Source organism: Myotis myotis, unplaced genomic scaffold (assembly GCF_014108235.1).
Source record: "Myotis myotis isolate mMyoMyo1 unplaced genomic scaffold, mMyoMyo1.p scaffold_m19_p_13, whole genome shotgun sequence".
Lineage (NCBI taxonomy): Eukaryota > Metazoa > Chordata > Mammalia > Chiroptera > Vespertilionidae > Myotis > Myotis myotis.
This window is the reverse complement of record NW_023416317.1, coordinates 28,500,585-28,522,452: the sequence shown is the minus strand read 5'-3', so window position 1 is coordinate 28,522,452 and position 21,868 is coordinate 28,500,585. Positions and strand designations below refer to the sequence as shown.

At 38.1% G+C, this 21,868-nt stretch overlaps 2 protein-coding genes across 17 annotated transcripts in view; one reads left to right on the top strand and one right to left on the bottom strand.

The window, feature by feature from the left end:
- ESYT3 (extended synaptotagmin 3) overlaps positions 1-1,832 on the top strand; it is a 56,346-nt gene extending 54,514 nt beyond the window's left edge. Inside the window, exons 24-25 of one of the 3 annotated variants that reach the window (XR_004971538.1) lie at positions 943-1,087; positions 1,740-1,832. Coding sequence is in view for 1 of the 3 variants with exons in the window: in XM_036332423.1 (XP_036188316.1) it covers positions 943-961 (19 nt within the window). In the remaining 2 variants the exon portion in view is untranslated. Of the gene's footprint in view, positions 1-942; positions 1,506-1,739 lie in introns of those variants that run through there. The other 2 variants (XR_004971537.1, XM_036332423.1) reach the window with 2 other exon arrangements.
- Positions 1-21,868, bottom strand: part of CEP70 (centrosomal protein 70) — a 58,046-nt gene that overhangs the window by 18,397 nt on the left and 17,781 nt on the right. For all 14 annotated transcript variants that reach the window (XM_036332440.1, XM_036332443.1, XM_036332434.1 and 11 more), the window contains 7 exons: positions 21,405-21,461; positions 19,855-19,936; positions 19,673-19,761; positions 18,141-18,215; positions 9,862-9,964; positions 3,285-3,455; positions 3-149 (listed from right to left, as the gene is read on the bottom strand). In XM_036332440.1, coding sequence (XP_036188333.1) covers positions 3-149; positions 3,285-3,455; positions 9,862-9,964; positions 18,141-18,215; positions 19,673-19,761; positions 19,855-19,936; positions 21,405-21,461 — 724 coding nt within the window. The remainder of the gene's footprint in view (positions 1-2; positions 150-3,284; positions 3,456-9,861; positions 9,965-18,140; positions 18,216-19,672; positions 19,762-19,854; positions 19,937-21,404; positions 21,462-21,868) is intronic.

Below are 21,868 nucleotides of genomic sequence, written 5' to 3'. Positions count from 1 at the left end.
ACCTTTTCCTTATTTTCAACTTCTTCCAACATGGTATCTACTATAAACAATAGATCTTCAACTCTGATACCTTCCTTTTCATCCTGCTTCTTTAAATTATGCCAAGGCACCAATTCTGCAGATAGTGTTTTCAAGGACTTATACAAATCCTTTATAACAAAAGAAATAACAAGATTTTGTTGGTTTAAAAATAAGTTTCCATAAAAATACTAATAAAATATAATTATGTGTCAATGTCTTTTTAAAAATCAGGATTTAGTCCTAACCAGTTTGGCTCAGTGGATAGAGCGTTGGCCTGTGGACTCAAGGGTCCTAGGTTCGATTCTGGTCAAGGGCATGTACCTTGGTTGCAGGCACATCCCCAGTAGGGAGTGTGCAGGAGGCAGCTGATCGATGTGTTTCTCAAGCAAGCCCTGAAAAACCTAAAAGAGGGTCTTCTAGATTCTCCACACTGCTCAGCTAAGGGGTGTAGAAGTACAGGTCATGGCTGACTTTGGATGACTGGCCTCTGGAGCACTAGGGGATGGGAAAGCTACAGCACACCACAGCATTGGGCTGGGAAAGCTACAGAGTCTGTAGCCCAACTTTCCGGGAAATGTGGGTGGTGGAAAGACGGAAGGAAGGAGACAGCTAGCTAGCTAGCTCCACGCTTTTTCTATCCTTCTCTTTTACGCCAAATCTAACTTGAGAAATAAACTAAGTTGGGAAAATGGCTGTTCCAAACTGAGAGGCTGCTACAGTATAGAAAACCTTTCATATGAGGAGACCTCAAAGAACCTCATGTACTTCCTCAATTTGGATCCCGATTCTGCAGTATAAGGTAAATACCTGACACACGGCCCCAAATCTCTGAGTTACTTCAGTGGCAAGGTCACTAAATTCCTGTTGGGGGTTCCTCAGGATATTCTAATTATAAAACTAATTCTCCTTGTCTCCTTCTAGTGGGAAAAACATACAGTAGCAAGAACTCACCACCACTGTAAAGCTTTTCCTGGGAGCTCCTTCCTCCTCCAGAATTTGGAGTACAAATTATTTGCATCATTCAACTTGGCACTTCATGGCCTATCTGTTTTCATTTCTTCCTATGGTAAATTTTATTTCATATATTTTAGCATGTTTTCTCTCTCTTAATCTGAACCTGTGTTCACATTCTCTGATACCTCCCACAATGAACACGGTAAATAACCAGTAACTATCCATTTCTTTGATTCTTCCTTTGCCTCCTTTCTCTTCTAATCTTTCCCTTGTCTTGGGAAGGCTGGGGCATTTTTTAGCCCATCTGCCCTGAGAAGGAGTAAATTGAAGTCAGCACTATTTTCTACTACCGGAAGAATCCCCTGACAAGCAATAATTTGGAAAATGCCATGATTTACATAAGTAATCACAATTATTTCACTCTCTGCTAAGATATAAACTGGAGGAACTCAAGCCTATAAAATAGGTATATTAATCCAACACTGTCACTCAGTTAAAAATTTTCCTTATTTTGCCAAAACCGGTTTGGCTCGGTGGATGGAGCGTCGGCCTGCGGACTGAAGGGTCCCAGGTTCGATTCCGGTCAAGGGCATGTACCTTGGTTGCGGGCACATCCCCAGTGGGAGGTGTGCAGGAGGCAGCTGGTCGATGTTTCTCTCTCATCGATGTTTCTAGCTCTCTATCCCTCTCCCTTCCTCTCTGTAAAAAATCAATAAAAAAAATATATTTAAAAAAAAAAAAAAAAAATTTTCCTTATTTTATAGCTCTACTGAGCCCTATTTAAAATGGGAAGAAAAAATTAGGATGAAATGTGAAGATTCGTTCATCAGTTACAGGTGTGTTTTCATTAAAAACTTTTAAAATTCAGTACTATCTTCTCTATTTTGTTGCCTTGGAATGTGTTATTCTGCTTTATTCTTTTGACAAATATTGAGCATTTATTATATATCAGGAGATTCCTTGGAACACGTCAGAGGACAAAGACAAAACCCCTGGAGCTTATACATTCTTACTCGTATCTTCTGCACCCTTTTACTTCCTGTGATAAGGCTTCTACTGACAAATACTATTACTGAATCACACCTTCATGAACAGAGGAATGCTATATATGTATTAGTTATTGAAAAATCTAAAATTTAAAGGGTACAGCCCTAACTGGTTTGGCTCAGTGGATAAAGCATTGGCCCGTGGACTGAAGGGTCCCAGGTTCAATTCCAGTCAAGGGCACATACTTTGGTTGCAGGCTCAATCCCCAGTGGGGGGTGTGCAGGAGGCAGCCAATCAATGATTCTCTCATTGATGTTTCTATCTCTCTCTCCCTCTCCCTTCCTCTCTGAAATTAATAAAAAAATATATTAAAATATATATCTATATAATTAAAAAAATAAAAATTTAAAGGGTACAGAAATTAAATACTATGACTTTAGCAATTCACCTTTCAATGAGCTACTCAACAAAAACTGGAAAAACCTGAAGTTAATAAAAAATATACAACTCTTGCCCTGACCAGTTTGGCTCAGTGGATAGAGCGTCGGCCTGCGGACTGAAGGGTCCCAGGTTTGATTCCGGTCAAGGGCATGTACCTTGGTTGCGGGCACATCCCCCCAGTAGGGGGTGTGCAGGAGGCAGCTGATCCATGTTTCTCTCTCATCGATGTTTCTAACTCTCTATCCCTCTCCCTTCCTCTCTGTAAAAAAAAATCAATAAAATATATATTTTTAAAAAAACACAAAAACAAACAAAAATATACAACTCTCTAAAGTGAAGAAAATTTCATCTTCCATGGATAAAAAGAATAAGTAATAGCAGTATTGGCTAGCTATCTGACCAAAATCTGCTCCACAAAATAGACAGACATGGAGATAAACTTTAAAAGAAAAAATAATAATTTTAAATATGAAGAGAAAAGAAACATTCCCAATTAAAATGGAATGAAGAATAAGACATTACATTTAAAGAGGATTAAGGGCCAGGAAAATCTGTACCATGGGGATACCAAAAAGAGGGAGATGAAGGTAGAACAGGGAAGCACCTAGAAGTCAAAGTGGATCTACTATAGATTTCCAACAAGGCAATGAGCCTAAAAAATGTCTTGTTTGGTAGAACCTTATAGGAGGCAACTTATAGTAATGACAACATCAAGCAGGCAGTACTTACAATGGATATGAAAGTAGCAAGATTAACATTTAATAAGATAAGCTGTTTCAGCTTTACAATCAAACAAAACAAATTACGCCTAGCCTATTAATAAAGCCTATTAACAACTCCAACAGATTTTCTAAGCATGTAAAGACTATACAACCCCTTACCTTCAGGGAAGTCAGTTGATCTGCCCACATTTCTAGGATAGGAACAAGATGCTCAAATCCACAATCTTGATCAAAATTTTTATTAAAATGTTGGACTCCTCCTTTGCTCTGTTTATAAAGTATTACTGGAGCTCTTGGATTGTGAATAATTGAATTGATGCTACTCAGTACCTTTAAAAAAAAGGCTGTTTTTAGTTGAAATTTTTACCATAATCCTTTAAAAGTGACATAAGTAAAAGGAGTGCTTTATAAGTCAATGTAACATCATTTTCAAATTTCATTTGAGGCGGTCATTAAGAAGGTCTTTAATAAGACTGACACTTGTAATATTCGAAAGTACAATAGTTTCATCAACATGATTACACATAAGTTCTAATAAGAACCACAGATTTCACAAAAAAACTAAAATGTATTTTTAACTGATGTAGACTTGAAAGTAGTTATGTAGTTATGACCTATTTTAATCCACATAGAGAAGAATCGTCATCCAGATATCCTTAGCTAGAGTTCCACATTTCCCTATTCCTATCTTCTCATATTTAAGCTAATTTGGATATTAAATGGGAGCAGTTCATGATGTTTCACAGCTTCAGCTGAAGTTCCGAGTAAAGACAATGAATTACAAAGCCCAACACATTCTAAAGAGAAATCCTAAAAAGCATCATGCAGGTCTTGCTAAAAGGTGATCAAACTGATCCTGGATAGTGACTAGACTAAGAAAATGTTAGCGATTCATTGGACAGGATTTACCAAGATTAATATATTTTAAAGGAGTGACAGAACTAGTGAGTGAAAAATGCTTTGCTATTTTTCTTTTCTCCCCATAAAAGCTACAGGTCTCTTAAGAATTTGGCTTCTGATGCTTATTTACAAGCAGTTTGTTTTATTGCTTATTTTAGTGCATTTCAGTATGTCACTTCTATTATATTTAAATTATTTTACTACAATTTTAATGGGAAAATATTTCCCTCCACTAAATTATCAATGAGAGCAAGATCTTTAATAAGACTGACGCTTGTAATGTTTTGGAAGTACAATAGTTTCATCAACATGATTAAACATAAGTTCTAATGAGAACCATAAACTTCACAAAAAAACTAAAATGTCTTTTTAAATGATGTAGACTTGAAAGTAGTTATGACCTATTAGAATCCACATAGTCCTTCTCTTCCTGCCTCAGACCAAAAGGAGGGCAATAGCACTCCTAAAAGAGACCAGGGAACTAATGCTAGCTGAGCTTCAGAAGTTCATAGGAGAGAGAAGGAGGGGAGTAAGGGAGAAAGAGAGACTGACAGAGGCAGACATAGCGACATTGCTCAGTTGCCTCCATATGTACCATGACCAAGATTCGAACCCACAACCTTGGTACGTGCCCTGACCGGAATCGAACCCATGACTCTTTGATACCTAGGACAACGCTCCAACCAACTGAGCCACACTAGCCAGGCTGCCAGATTCACTTTTTAAGAGAAGCTACAAATAAGTTAATAAGCAAAATCCCTTAATTTAAGAAATATCAGTAATTAATTTAAAATTTTTTAAAACTCTGTGTAGGGCCAATAAAATAAAAATGCAGGCCCAGTTAAGTCAGTAAATAATCAGGCTTAACTACACATCTAGTCAATAAATGCTCATCTACCTATTCTATAAAATCAGTAAGGTAAGATCTCTATATCACACCGCATAGAACATTAAATTTCAGGTGAACTAAATATCTAAATTTAAAAAAAGAACCATACAGCCCTAACTGGTTTGGCTCAGTGGGTAGAGCATCGGCCTGCGGACTGAAGGGTCCCAGGTTCGATTCTGGTCAAGGGCATGTACCTTGTTTGCGGGTACATCCCCAGTAGGGGGTGTGCAGAAGGCAGCTTATTGATTTCTCTCTCATCGATGTTTCTAACTTTTTATCCCTCTCCCTTCCTCTCTGTAAAATATCAATATATTAAAAAAAAGAACCATACATTCTTTGAAAGGATAAACAAGATTGACAAACCTCTAGCCAGACTCACCAAGAAGCAAAGAGAGAGGACCCAAATAAACAAAATCAGAAACGATAGAGGCGAAATAACAACAGACCCCACAGAAATACAAATGATTGTTCAAAAATACTATGGACAGCTCTACTCCAACAAACTAGACAACTTGGAGGAAATGGACAAATTCCTAGAAAAATACAACATTCCAAAACTCAATCAGGAAGAATCTAAAAATCTCAACAGGCCAATAACTATGGAAGAAATTGAAGCAGTCATCAAAAAGCTTCCAGCAAACAAAAGCCCAGGACCAGATGGCTTCACAGGGGAGTTTTACCAAACATTCAAGGAAGAACTAAAACCTATCCTCTTCAGACTACTACAAAAAATTTAAGAGGAAGGAACACTTCCAAGCTCATTCTATGAAGCCAGCATCACCCTAATACCAAAACCAGGTAAAGACAACACAATGAAAGAGAATTACAGGCCAATATCCCTCATGAACATAGATGCCAAAATCCTCAACAAAATCTTAGCAAATCGGATCCAGCAGTACATCAGAAAGATCATACACCATGACCAAGTAGGATTTATCCCAGGGATGCAAGGATGGTACAATATCCGCAAATCAATAAACGTGATACATCACATAAACAAATTGAAAGAAAAAAACCACATGGTCATATCAATTGATGCAGAAAAAGCATTTGACAAAATTCAACACCCATTTTTGATAAAAACTCTCAGTAAGGCAGGAGTAGAAGGACCATACCTCAACATAATAAAAGCCATATATGACAGGCCCACAGCCAACATCATACTCAATGGACAAAAACTAACACCATTTCCCCTAAGAACAGGAACAAGACAGGGATGCCCCCTCTCACCACTCCTGTTCAACATAGTACTGGAAGTGTTAGCCATTGCAATTAGGCAAGAAGAAGAAATAAAAGGCATACAAATTGGAAAAGAGGAAGTAAAACTGTCCTTATTTGCAGATGACATGATATTATACATACAAAACCCTAGAGACTCCATCAAAAAGCTACTAGTCTTAATACATAAATTTTGCAATGTAGCAGGATACAAAATTAACCCCAAGAAATCTGAGGCATTTCTATACACCAATAGTGAACTTTCAGAAAGAGAGATTATAAAAACAATCCCGTTTACCATCGCACCAAAAAAATTAAGCTACCTAGGAATAAACTTAACTAAAGAGGTAAAAGACCTCTACTCAGAAAACTACAGGACGTTGAAAAAAGATATAGAGGAAGACATAAACAGATGGAAGAACATACCGTGTTCATGGATTGGTAGAATCAACATCATTAAAATGTCCATACTACCCAAAGCAATCTATAAATTCAACGCACTTCCCATTAAAATACCAACGGCATACTTCATAGATTTAGAACGAACGCTCCAAAAATTCATCTGGAATAAAAAAAGACCCCGAATAGCTGCAGCAATCCTGAAAAAGAACAAAGTAGGTGGGATCTCAATACCAGATATCAAGATGTATTACAAAGCCACTGTTCTCAAAACTGCCTGGTACTGGCACAAGAATAGGCATATAGATCAATGGAATAGAATAGAGAGCCCAGAAATCGGCCCAAACCAATATGCTCAATTAATATTTGACAAAGGAGGCAAGAACATACAATAGAGCCAAGATAGTCTCTTCAATAAATGGTGTTGGGAAAATTGGACAGATATATGCAAGAAAATGAAACTAGACCACCAACTTACACCATACACAAAAATAAACTCAAAATGGATAAAGGACTTAAATGTACGACAGGAAACCATAAAAATTCTAGAAGAATCCAAAGGCAACAAAATCTCAGACATATGCCAAAGCAATTTCTTCACTGATACAGCTCCTAGGGCACTTGAAACTAAAGAGAAAATGAACAAATGGGACTACATCAAAATAAAAAGCTTCTGCACAGCAAAAGAAACCATCAGCAAAACAACGAGAAAACCCACTGTGTGGGAAAACATATTTGCCAATGTCATATCTGATAAGGGCCTAATCTCCAAAATTTATAGGGAACTCATACAACTTAACAAAAGGAAGAAAAACAATCCAATCAAAAAATGGGCAAAGGACCTAAATAGACACCTTTCAAAAGAGGACATTCAGAAAGCCAAGAGACATATGAAAACATGCTCAAAGTCACTAATCATCTGAGAGATGCAAATCAAAACAACAATGAGGTACCATCTCACACCTGTCAGACTGGCTATCATCAACAAATCAACAAATGACAAGTGCTGGAGAGGATGTGGAGAAAAAGGAACACTTGTGCACTGCTGGTGGGAATGCAGACTGGTGCAGCCACTATGGAAGACAGTATGGAGTTTCCTCAAAAAACTGAAAATGGAACTCCCATTTGACCCTGTGATCCCACTTCTAGGAATATATCCCAAGAAACCAGAAACACCAATCAGAAAGGATATATGCACCCCTATGTTCATAGCAGCACAATTCACCATAGCTAAGATCTGGAAACAGCCTAAGTGCCCATCAGTAGATGAATGGATTAGAAAACTGTGGTACATCTACAAGATGGAATACTATGCTGCTCTAAAAAGGAAGGAACTCTTACCATTTGCAATGGCATGGATGGAACTGGAGAGCATTAAGCTAAGTGAAATAAGCCAGTCAATGAAGGAAAAATACCACATGATCTCACTCATTCATGGATAATAGAGACCATTATAAACTTTTGAACAATAATAGATACAGAGGCAGAGCTGCCTCAAACAGATTGTCAAACTGCAGCGGGAAGGCTGGGGAGGGTTGGGGGGCAGGAGGTAGGGGGTAAGAGATCAACCAAAGGACTTGTATGCATGCATATAAGCATAACCAATGGACATAAGACACTGGGGGATAGGGGAGGCTAGGGGATTGTCTAGGGTGGGGGGGAAAAAGTGGACACATATGTAATACCCTTTGTAATACTTTAAGCAATAAAAAAAAAAAAAGAACCATACAAAGACCTTAAGAAAATTTACTTATATAATAATAGTAATCTAATCTAATAAAAGAGAAATATGCAAATTGACCATACCTCTGCTACGCCCACCAGCCAATCAGGAACAAATATGCAAATTAACCCAACTAAGAAGGCGGTGGCCATGGAGCTGGAGCAAGCAGGAGGCTTGGAGGCAATGGAGGAAGCCAAGCTTCCCGCTTGCCTTGCCGGCCCTGAGCTCCGCTCAAGGCTACAAAGTCTCAATTATAGAAGATAAATAAATCCCAGATACCGGCTTCCAGCTGCCGTGGTCACAGAGCTGAGCGAGCAGGAGGCTTGGGTTGCCCCCGGCAATGGAGGAAGCCAAACTTCCCACCTGCCCTGGCCGGGCCTGGGCTCCACTCCAGGCTACAAAGTTTCAATTATAGAAGATAAATAAACCCCAGAATAAGAAAAAAAGAAAAAAAGGAGAGGCTGGGAGCTTCCATCGCCTGGGGGCTTGGCAAGCCTGAAAACAGCCATCAGCCCCTTACCCAGACTAGCCAGGCACCCCAGTAGAGCCCCCCACCCTGAAGGGGCTGTGGCCAGCCTGAAAACAGCCCTCAGCCCCTCACCCAGGCTGGCCAAACCCCCATGGGGTGAGGGTCCCCACTGGGGGGCTTGACCAGCCTGCAAACAGCCATCAGCCCCTCACCCAGCCTGGCCAGGCACTCCAGTAGGGACCCCCCACCCTGAAGGGGGTGTGACCAGCCTGCAAACACCCATCAGCCCCTCACCCAGGCTGGCCAGGCACCCCAGCAGGACCCCCACCCTGATCCAGGACACCCTTCAGGGCAAACCAGCCGGCCCCCACCTGTGCACCAGGCCTCTATCTTATCTTATATAATAAAAAGGTAATATGCAAATTGACCCTAACAGCAGAAGGACTGGGAATGACTGGTCACTATGACACACACTGGCCACCCGGGGGCAGACGCTCAATGCAGGAGCTGCACCCTGGTGGTCATTGAGCTCCCACAGGGGGAGCTCTGCTCAGCCACAAGCCAGGCTGATGGCTGCCAGTACAGCGGTGGTGGTGGGAGCCTCTCCTGCCTCCTCAGCAGCACTAAGGCTGTCCGACTGCAGCTTAGGTCTGCTCCCTGCTGGCAAGTGGACATCCCCTGAGGGCTCCCGGGCTGCCAGAGGGATGTCTAAGCCAGCAGGTGGACATCTCCCAAGGGGTCCCAGACTGCAAGAGGGCATAGGCCGGGCTGAGGGACCACCCCGCAAGTGCACAAATATTTGTGCACCAGGCCTCCAGTAATAATAATAATACCAAAAACAATAAAAAGGGAAATGGCTTAAGGTTGGAGAGCAAAGGATAAAATCTTTCTAAAATCTTACCAACTTTTTACTACCCCGCTTTGAACTAGGCCAAAGTCTCTTTTAAGGGTAAAGACAAATTCTAAGTCAAGCTAACTATGATGTTTTTAGCCAAACACGTATGTCATGGCAAGACATGACAGGATAAGCACAACAAATACCGGATACAAATATTCCTTACCAACTGATAATTTATGACATTGCAATTAAAACCAAGGCTGACTACAAACACTAGTCTCTTTGCTAGCTATTCCATACCTGAAAGCATCTCTGGTCTATTAGGGCCTGCTGCTGGTTATCTTTGCGGGGGTCATCTTTTTTCTCTGTGTCCTCAGTCTTTTGACTGAGACAATCTTGTAATCTAGAGGGGGGAAAAACATCAAGATAATACAAAATGCTTTCCTACATACTGGATTAAGATAACAAACTCAGTCAATGATCCTGCTACCCTCCCAACAGCTTTATAACATTTTATGTATGTGTGTGTGTGTACATGTGCTCACACACATGCATACATGCATTTTTTAAAATTTAAACCATATTGTCACTGGAAATAAGAAGGTCCTCTCAATAGACCACAAATTAGAAGGAATTGCTGATAACAAAAGGGATCAGACTGAAGAAGAAAGTTCTAACCACTCCCCAACACTTGCAAACAATATAGAATAGGAAAGAACTACAGTAAAGAATGGAAGCAGCTTCCGAGGGATCCAAGCTTGGAAGCTACAGAGAAAGGAAGCAAGAAGCAATGGGTAGGACAACTGGTTTGGGCACTGAATCAGCAAGAGCTAGAGCAGTGGTCGCCAACCTTTTGGACCTCACGGACCACCGGTTGGCAACCACTGAGCTAGAGAGTATAGTTCTTCCTTCTTCATGCTCCACAGATAACATGATGCATGGGCCAGTCAAGAGGGCATGAAAACCCAAGAGAACATTCATTATTCCAGGTGGCTACTAGAACGCTGGGGAAATCTCTTTGCCCAGAAACCTAACTATGTATGAATGTATCTACCTAGAAGCCAACCATTGCCCTTCTCCAAAAATTTCTGAAGTCAAATTGTAGTAGACATTCCTCCTTCCATCCTACCTTTGAAAAAACAGGTCTATTTATACCCACTTCAAATTAACTATCTTTAACTTTGAGTATGCCTATCAGTTTCCTATTGAACCTTGACTCATCAAACTGATTCCATGACTCATCTGTAAAATAAGATAGCAATATGCATCATGTCATTTGCCTGCTAAAAAACAATCAATTGCTTACCACTGCTTTGTGAATTAAATCTAATCTCCTTGGGTTAGCATCTGAATCTCTCTATGCGGTTAGTCCTAATCCAATATTCCTACAGACGTCTTTCTTACCTCATCTCTTACTACTATCCTACAATTATCTACTCCAGTCACATGTATTGCCCTTGATCTTCACTCAATTGCTCTTCTCTGCTCTCTGGTGAGTATATGACAAAATAAAAATAAATTTAATTAATGGATTAACTCTAGGTAAAAAGTCAGTCTCTTTCCTCTAGTAGGCACAAAGACATCATAATCCATTTTCCAGTTGATTTCCCACCTATTTTCCATATTCACATACTTCACAGCTTTGCCTATAGGCAGTCAAGAGCATATTATCTAGAATACAAGAGACAGAAAAGCCAATATGCTCTCTAGAGGGAATACAAGTAAACCGATATATCTGAATTTAAATGTTAGTTAACTTTACAGTCTTGCTCCTTAAACCTCTGGAATGTTCAAACTGAGCAAAACAACCTTTGGAGTAGGCCTAAAACATCACTGTATTTCAAACAACTAAAGCTAACAGGAAAGCTAATTTTCAGACACTCTGGACTGAAAATTAAAGACATTCTTTAGAATTAGCACCACCATATGTAGCTAAACAATAACCTAGCTTACGTGCCCCTATAGAAATTCCTTTCTTTACTTACTAACATCAATAGAAACTCCTACCTTCTATTCATGTAATTATTCCCCTTCCCTTTCTCATAAACAATTTGCCATTAACCCCAATTGGAACACTGTGGGTTTCCGCCTGAATCAGTGCTTCCTGATTAACTATTCTTTTGGATTTCAAACAAATGCTTGTCACTCACTGTGGCTTTTTTTTTTAGATTAACACTTCTATTCACATAATTGTTTCCTTCCTTTTCTCATAAAAACCCCTTGTTGTCACCCTGTAATTGGGACACTGAGTTTCTGTCTCAATCTGTATTAAATTCTTTTTTATCCCACCAAAAATGCTGTTGTGTCTCATTTTGGCCTTTTTTTTTTTTTAAGTTCTTAGTTTACTAATCCTCTCATGAAAAATCTGCACAATTACCACAGAGAGTCACTGAAGAATCTTGACTCGTTTTTTGCCAGCACCAACATTGGCCTTTGTAGTTGCCGACTTTCTTCATTCTGTTCTTGCATTCCTTTCACTGTTTTCTTGAAGTCATCTCTTTTCATAGAGACCTTGTTTGACAAGTCTATGTTTGAGTTCATTTTTCTTTACATAATCCAAGGACTCATAAATCATCCCGAAGCCAGTAGTCTTGCCATCCCCAAAGTGAGCTCTGAATCCAAATACAAAGATAACATCTGGTGTGGTCTTATCCATTTTGGCTAGCTTTTCCCCAATTTCTGTCTGAGGTACTATTGCCTTGCAGGGTGAAGGACATTAATGACCATTTGTTTCAGCACAAGCAGTCAACTGGTCGTGAACTTTCTGGTCCAGCTAGTTACTGTGTCATTCATGATGGTGGCTGACCTTCAAGCAGTCAAGGAGGAAAAGCTTTTTTTTTCCAATTAAGTTAATAATGTTTGAGAAACCCATATTGTAGCAGAATAGGCTGTACTCAGAAATATGCTAGGGTTGTTTTGTAGTTTCCAAAGCAGTAAGCAGGGCCTGAAGGCCATAAAAATCCCTAAGAGTGACTAAGGGATATTTTGCGTACTTAGCAGACACTCATTCCATGTAGGCAACTGCTTCTTTGTGGAGTCTGGGAAAACCAAAAAACTGCACTTCCAACTTAAAATATGCTGTGTTATCTCCATAAAATAACTTTCTGTGTGCAGGCACTTCAGAGCTTTCAACTGTATCTGTTGAAGCCTTCCCATGATCTCATGTGATTCCATTCCGAAGATGAGGAACGAGTTGAAAAGTGGAAAGCCAATTTTATTTTTAAAATCACGCTAATTTAGCCACAATGATACAAAACACATCTGTATCAATGTGAGCCTCTCAAAGTTGTATGCTCCCTAAGTCCTTTTCCCTAAACTCCTACGATTTTGTAAATGATTAGGATGAAAAGAAGGATGGTTCTCTTCAGTCTAGCAGTTACAACTCTAAAGGCAACTGTTTCTCTAGGAGGGGAGTCCAGCTCCAGCCCCCAATCCTATGTGTTATCTTTCAGGCCCAAACTGTAGGCAATTATACAGGCTGCCTGGAAAGCCTCATGGAGTAAAGCTGCTCCTTCCCCCACCAGACTGGGTGTACAGCCTTTGTGCATCACAATCTTTGAAGGGAGTGCTGTCAAGAATTCAGTCCCCCTAACCTTTCCCCTCACGGCTGGCCATGCTCATATGCATTTCTGCATTCCTAGCCCAAGTGTCTCCTTTCTGAGCCCTTTTTATTGGGGGACTCTGAGAGAGGGAACTTTCACTTCTCCTTAACTGAAACACTTTTCTCCAGTCTGACTCTATTTTTCTACTCCTGGGCCGCCTCCGAGGCCCATGAAACAATAGGGGTCTTTTGTGCCAGGCTCCTAAGGCACTGAGATGCTTCCTCCCATCTGTTCTACATGTCATTGATGACCATTGCCTGGTGCCATTCTCTGGGAAAATGGAACACCGAGGGCCCAGCCTTTTTCTTTTTGACCCCTTGATAACACTATTGCAGTAAGTGAATAATAACTACATTGTTAATTTCACTTTGGCTTGTTGGTGTAACTGACCACCTCAGTGGCTGTCATCTCAACACTAGGTGATAAGACTCTTACTTTGTTTCCTCCTCGCAAAATACAAATACCACTGAAAAATGAAATGGAACTGTGCTTTGGTTATCTTGCAATGGCAAACCTATTTGATCACTTCCTAGCAACAGAATTTTATAATTAACTTGTTCATAATATTAACTCAAGTAAGAGGAGTCCATGTTTCCCCATGTTAAATTAATCACCTCTGATATTGAAGGCTGGTTAGTTGAAAGGTAACTACAATTCTAAAGGAAAAAAAAAACTGAATCTTCTTTGATTCTAAAAGGGAAAGAGACTTTCCCCTCCTTCTCTTGTAGTAATTCCTTTGGAAAACTTGTAGCTATAAATCCTGTCTCTGTCTCTTTAAGAATAATGTAAATCACCAACAAGAAGCCATCTCAGCCGAAACCGGTTTGGCTCAGTGGATAGAGCGTCGGCCTGTGGACTGAAGGGTCCCGGGTTTGATTCCGGTCAAGGGCATGTACCTGGGTTGCGGGCACATCCCCAGTGGGAGATGTGCAGGAGGCAGCTGATCGATGTTTCTAACTTTCTATCTCTCTTCCTTCCTCTCTGTGAAAAATCAATAAAATATATTAAAAAAAAAAAAAAAAGCCATCTCAGAGAAATCAACAAAAAGCACACACACACACACAAAAGAAGAGTGGCAACTGTGATAACAAGAAGGATGCTGTGGCTCAGTTAGTTGGGCATCCTGTGCACCAGGAGGTTGCCAGTTCAATTCCCAGGCAAGGGCACAAGCCCAGGTTGAGAGCTCAATCCCTGGTAGGGGGCGTGCAGGAGGTGACGATCAATGTTGCGCTCTTGCATCAATGTTTTTCTCTCTCCTCCCTTCCTCTCTCTATATTTAAAAAAATGTAAATTTGTAAGATTTACATAAGCCTCTTGCCAATTTTACATCTCTGTAATGCCTGCGGTCAAAGCTTTGGAACCATCTCTCTGAATGTGGACATCGGGGAGGACTGTCCCTTGTCTCCGTCCCGCTGGAGGTTATTGAAGGCTCCAGGCTCTGAATTGTAACTTCTTGCTTGGCTAAGGTTATGAAAAGTTTTCTTTTCCCTTTGGATAAAGACAATTCACATGTATGTAATGGATAGCATCTGCCTGGCTGTACAAAAGGGCGAGATCTCTTTCTGTCTTTGCCATCTCTTTAGCAGACTGCCTATAGCACACATCAGTCTGGCTGAATGTTTATTCAATAATGAAACAATTTCTTTTTTCTATTTATGTAGAAAGGATTCACTGGATTGACAGATTATATTTTTAATTATTTCTCCAACATCAGTTGTTTGAAAAATATTTTACCCCTGCCACTTAAAATAAAAATTTGAAATGTTTTACCTTAAAAAATTTTTTTCATTGGGTGTTTTGTTTGGTTCTAATTATTAGTATGGTGGTTAGGTGTGTGTGCAGAGATCTGATTTCTTCTACCCATGTGATGTGTGTACCACCCATGTGATGCAAGTTATCTAACATTCCAAATTCTGTTTCCACATGTAGGCACTCAAAAAAAAAAAAAAAATAGATTTTTAAGCACTGTGGCTCAGTTGGTTGCAGCACCGTCCCATATGCCAAAAACAGATTTTTTAACTTCCAAATTTAAATTAATAAAAAATATAATTTCTTCAAATTTAGCAGAAAAATATGGCAGGGATTGGTTCTGAATCATAATTTAAAAGCTAATTGTGAAAAGTCAATCAAAAGACCAGAGCCTAGCCCTAACCAGTTTGGTTCAGTGGATAGAGCGTTAGCCTGCGGACTCAAGGGTCCCAGGTTCGATTCCGATCAGGGGCGCGTGCCTTGGTTGCGGGCACATCCCCAGTAGGGAGTGTGCAGGAGGCAGCTGATCAATGTTTCTCTCTCATTGATGTTTATAACTCTCTATCCCTCTCCCTTCCTCTCTGTAAAAAAGCAATAAAATATATATTTTAAAGACCAGAGCCTAAATGAACAACACAAAACATATTTAGTTCATTCCTATTTGTGGTAGCTATATTCTATAAAGTCATAGATATGCTTATTAAACAATATACACTAAATTAGCAAAGATTAAACCACTGCTCCGAGGGGAAACACAGGTCAGGTTCCCGCATGCATCTGGTCACACTTTCTCAACTGTGTGTGAATGTTTAAAGACAGGGCTAACAGCACTATAACTCATGCCTAAATGAAGTTTACCTAGCGCGTGTATTTTTTCTGTAAGGCACATCACAGCCTTCTTGTGTATACAGAAGAGTATGAGCTAAGGGTAGTAAACTGGGGGAAACTCAGATTCTTCTTGGTGTCCCTCTATCTTCAGAGATAAGTTGCTCCTTTCCTCCTGGTACAGGGAGGGTACCTGTCACATGAGGGCTTGGGAGCCATCTCAGAGAAATCACCAACAAAAAGCCCAAAAATGAAAAAAAAAAAAAAAAAAAGAGTGGCATTGTGATAACAAGAAGGATGTTTGTTCACAGTATAGAAGGGCTGAAACAAGAGGGCAGAACATCATCTTGTTCAACAGCTAGAAACATTTGTGTTGGGCATGTCCATGAGTGATTATGAAAGTGCGGCAAATACTGATTTGGGGATTAAAAATAAAATTTAGCAGGTAGGCAAGTTCACAAATATGCTATCTGCAAATAATAAGGATTGACTCTTATCTCTGTATATATAAATACATGCATGTGTGTGGGTATGTGTCTTCACTATTACACTTGCCTTGAAGTCAGTAAGATTCCTTTGTAGGGGATCAAGATATGGCACTACAAAATATGCCACATTGACATAAGAAATGTTTTAAGCTGAAGGAATTTTAAAATGGCAGGTGCAGGGCATGCAGGAGGCAGCCCATCAGTGATTCTCTCGCATCACTGACCTCTCTCTCTCTCTCATCCTCTCTGAAAATGGCAGGTGCAGGAAGGTCTTTCTGACCTCCTTCTTCTTTCCTGAAGCAGATCATAAAGCCCTCCTGTGACAGGTACCTCCCTGTACCAGGAGGAAAGGAGCAACTTCATCTCTGAAGACAGAGGGACACCAAGAAGAATCTCAGTTTCCCCCAGCTTACTACCCTTAGCTCATAATCTTTTGTCCTATCACATTTTCCCACAACTTTCCACTTCATCAAACCTGGTATAAAAACGCTCAGGTTTAACTGCATATTCAAATCTTCATTTCCTTAAGGATGCTCCCATGTCATATAAAACTTATATTCAATAAATTTGTATGCTTTTCTCATGTTAATCTGTCCTTGTCAGTTTAGTTTTCAGGCCCAGACAGAGACTCTAAGAGGGCTAATGAAAAGCTTTTCCTCTCTTACACTCTCTCCTCTGACTTATTACCCCCCTATAGCCTCCTTTTACTAGTTGTTTCTCAACCCAGTTTCCCATCTTGGCTAATGTACCAACAATTACCTAGTTATTCAGGCCTAAAACTTAGAAGTCTTGATTCCCCTCTGCCCCCCAGCTGCCTATAGTCAATCTATCACAATCTATCCATTCTAATACTCCAAACACTTTAACACCTCCACCACTGCCACCTTTGATCATGTCCAAAACTCACACAATAGCAACTCTTACACTATTTTACATTTAGTACTTTTACATAAAAACTGTCATTTTCACTGGCCTTCTCCCGTTGTGTAATCTCCATGACAGCAGGAACCTTTTCTATTTGGTTTACCACTGTAATTCTAGTACCCAGATGCCAAGCAGATAGTAGGAGGTTATCATAGGTACCCAAAATGTCAAGCAATAGTAGGAAGGAAAAAAAATATTAATGGAATGAATGAATGAATGAATGCAGCTTTCCCAAACCTTCACTTCTCTCTTTATTTAGTTTTCCTTCTGTACTATTTTATTTAATTCAATATATAATTCTTGGATATCCAGAATACTTGCCTTTCACTGTGGCATGTGTTGCCACAGGAAGAAGGAAATACAGCTGTCACTAAAAATTGAATCAACTTATATACAGTTGATATAATACTTCTAATACATATATTCATAGTTTTCAAAATATTTCATCCCAATGATCCTTTAAGTCCCTTTCCCTTGAGTCAAAGAGTACACATAGATAACCTTCAGAAAATATTACCACTAGTAGAGGAAAAATTTTTGAAACTCCTCTGAGTACATGCTTTTCAAAGTCAAGAAAGATACAAATGGTGAATATAAATGGATCACTGCATTCATTCTGGTACTTTTAAAGTATGATGAGGCTATTATTCTTCAGGTCATGGCTACCCCCATGATTTGGGGCTTGCCATTTCTAATTTCAATGATTCTCTTATAATCCTTCCATGATTTCCAAAGACAATTTTCTAGTTAAAATCTTGTCCATATTAAATTAGGCAAATTCTGTTTTCTTGTTCTTATTTAAGATGAATATATAGCCAAATCCAAAACAGTAGAAATTGTTTTTAAACTGTGGAACTAGAAATACCCCTTTTAAATGTCATTTCCCTCCATCAGCCTGGTAATTTTAAGCCAAGCTCACTATGAGGGGAAAATGAGAGATAATAAAAAACAAAAGCCTAATAAATTTGTAACTTTCATAAAATATTATTACTTGATGCTTTTCTTTAGGGCTTTCTCCAGTTTCTTCACCTGTTGTTTATAAAGTATTAATTCATGCTGTGTGGGCCTGTAGAAAATAAATCATATTAAATATATTCAATTTATTAAAAAACATGTAAGAATATTTAATAATAAACAATAGTGTATACTTTGTTACTTGTCACAAATATGCTTATTAAAATTCTTAAAATATCACACGACTGCTAGTGAGGGTTCATTGGCCATTGGATTTCTTCTCTATTATTTTCTATTCAAAACTTTTTACCCATTTTTATCATTGTAAACCTATTATGTGTTTATATAGGAAATATTTCAAATGTACAGACAAGAATAAATAGTAAAACAAATAGTATTTTACAAATAGTTTTACCATATTATAATTAAATATTAACAGATTTGGTTCAAATCTCTTAACTCAGTGGTTCTCAACCTTCCTAATGCCGCGACCCTTTAATACAGTTCCTCATGTTGTGGTGATCCCCAACCTTAAAATTATTTTCGTTGCTACTTCATAACTGTAATTTTGCTACTGTTATAAATCGTAATGTAAATATGATATGCAGGATGTATTTCATTGTTACAAATTGAACATAATTAAAGCATAGTGATTAATCACAAAAGCAATATGTAATTATATATGTGTTTTCCAATGGTCTTAGGCGATCCCTGAGAAAGGGTGGTTCGACCCCCAAAGGGGTCGCGACCCACAGGTTGAAACCGCTGTCTTAACTAAAACATTATACATATACTTAGCACTGCATGTGTGTCCCTTATTAATGTCATTCCTCTCTTTTGCATAACACAAGTAACCACTATTCAGAATTCACTGTTCATGATTCCCATACATGTTTTAAAATTTTTATTATTTATATTATCATAATTTTCCATATTACTATGTGGCAGGTTGTTAAAATTTATATAAGAGGTTTATACTACAGGTGTCAGTGCCCTCTCCATTAAAGTATAAGCTTTATGAGAACAAGGTATTCGTTCTGGTCATTATATTATACTAGAGCTTAGGAAAGTGTCTAACTTATAATAGATGTTCAACAAATATTTGTTGAATTAAATGTCTCATTCCTTACTAATCACTGTACACATGTAGAGTCTCATTCTTTTGTGGTAGTATGCAGTATATAAATATACCTTTCTATAGTATGCCATTTAAACTTTTCATTTTATTCTTCTCCCATAACATAAGGATAAGATGAAATAATATGTCCTAAAGGAATTTGGGGATGGGAAACCTACTAGTATAAGAATCTACTACTGAATCAATTCTGAGCTCCTACCCAGTTTTATCTTTTCAATGTAGACTCCTATTTTCTCACTTCCCTTGCCTACCTATGTGTTCTCATTCCTTCCATCATATGAGAGACAACTGACTAAAATGAATATGAGAGTATGAATTTCCTCAAGATTAGTTTTAGAGTAAAAGGGCTAGAATGACTCATTTAACATTCTAAATTCCAATATGTGTTTACTTTTCAAAGGTTACATAAAAATTACTTAAGTTTCTCTCACCTGGTTTCCAAATCTTTTTGGAGATTCAGCTTTTCACTTAAAAGTGCATCAATCTTAAATTTTGATTCCTTCAGTTGATTCTGTAATGACTGCAACACATTTCATAAAAAAAAAAAGTTAACTTTCCTACATGACTACTTCACTTTATAAAAAAGTATGTATGAGTCAGGTCGTCTCTGTACCAGTAGAAGGCCTTTATAAGTTGGTGAGGCATCAAGGCTGCTGTAGTCTTCTTCCGACTGACTTTCATCTTCTTTATATTGCCTATGAAAAAATAGATGCAGTACACTTATGAAAAAATCTATCTTCAAAGGAACAATTCAGCTAACAAAAATTAAATCAATCTAGTAACATTTTGATAACCCAAATATGAATTGAAATTTAAGCCAAATTTCCTACTAGTCCTTATAGAGAATGGTATTAGGTATTAGGTACTACTACCTAATAGTAATATATCTGCTATCATCTTAATTAAAATATAAGATCAATGGAAACCAGAACTTTGTCTTGTTTGCCATGGTATCTCATTTTTTAGAAGAGTATGGAGTTTAAGAGTGAATGAAAAAGCACTTGTTGAATGAGTAAACAAACAAAGCATACTGTTTTTTTCCTTCTAGTACTTTTATGTCACCAAAATAACAATATGAAAAAATGCAAAGTATAAGTGGACATTTTATTTCCCTTAACAGACTACAAAATCCTAGAATGTAAGGATCCTACCTAAAACTTTGTCCTATCTCTGTAGAAGCTAACACCATGCCTACCATCTAAAACACAAGTTTCATTTGAAAACCAGAAGGTCCCTGAAGTTACTTATAATACTGCTTTCTGAATAGAATGAAGCAAGGAGTTACTCTACCATGAGCTGTTCTTTTCTTGTCTTCCCTTCCTTTCACTTTTTTCCACTTCTTCCCTCCATCTGCTCTCTTTTTTAAAGAGTCTCAAGGGGCTAGAAGGAATCAGCAACCAGCACAGCTCTGTCACTGGTCCTGCTGAGTTTCTGGAAAGTTATTTTTCTTAAGAATACTAGAATGTATGCTTGATGAAAGTGGAGATTTATCTGCTTAGCTTATCATGGTATCCTTAGTCCCTAAACCAAACCATGGCACAAAGAAGGTGCTCAAATAAGTATCTGTTAAAAGAACTGTCCCATCTATAAACGATGAAATAGAATAGCTACTATTTTAATGACCGTATATGAAAGCACTTTAGGTCATTTGGCCTTAGATTCTTCAGCTATTTTAGGTTAATTGAAGACCATTATTTTTATCTTTACCTTTAATTTCTTTAATCAGAGGTAAACTATGTTTTAGTCTATATGCTTGATTTTTCTCTATGACATTTTATCTTTAGCTCATATAAATCTGCACACTAATTAGACTGTACTTTGGTAGATAACTAATCTAATTATATCACTTTGTGAATATACTCAGTATCTGATGGCTTGATGACATCAAATAGAATAAATTATAATACTTTAAAATATACAGTAAATCCTATTTCTTCTGTAACCAATATTTTGGTGAAATAAATATATATATTTAATATAAATGCAACAATAGATTTTAACATAAGTAGTAAAATACAGTCTTCAAGAGCTTTATTAAAAAATTCATAGTTACATATTAGGTAGATTTCCAAAGCATATTTTAGGTTTCAAAAGGCTGACTACTTTTGGTGTGATTCACAACTGGATAGTATTTTTAAAACTGCCATACAGAATTAGCTATACCTTTGTTTATGAAGTTTTCTAATTTTGGATTCATAGTAGTCAATTAGGCAAAGCAACCTAGAAAACAGGAAATAAATTATTTCAAAATGTGATACTGTAGCATTTACTATTCTTTCTACATAATTTCAAATTACAGTGATAAGTGTACAGATAATCTAGCAAGTTTATAAAAAATTTAAGTGGTTTTGCCAGAAGTATTATACTAAATCATATATTACTTTCAAAGCATAGTTTTAAAAATAACCACAATCATTATATTTCAGCATATTAAATGTATATTCTCGTAGTCCCAACAGTTCTACCTGTAGCAATCACTCTCACAGAAATATATGCCCCAAGGTTGTAGTCAAGATGAACAAAGTTGCTCATTGCACCATTATTTAGAAAGGTGAAAACACAGAAACAATTTACTCTTCAACAAGGAAAAAGTTAAATAAATAATGGCACATCCATACTATAGAAAA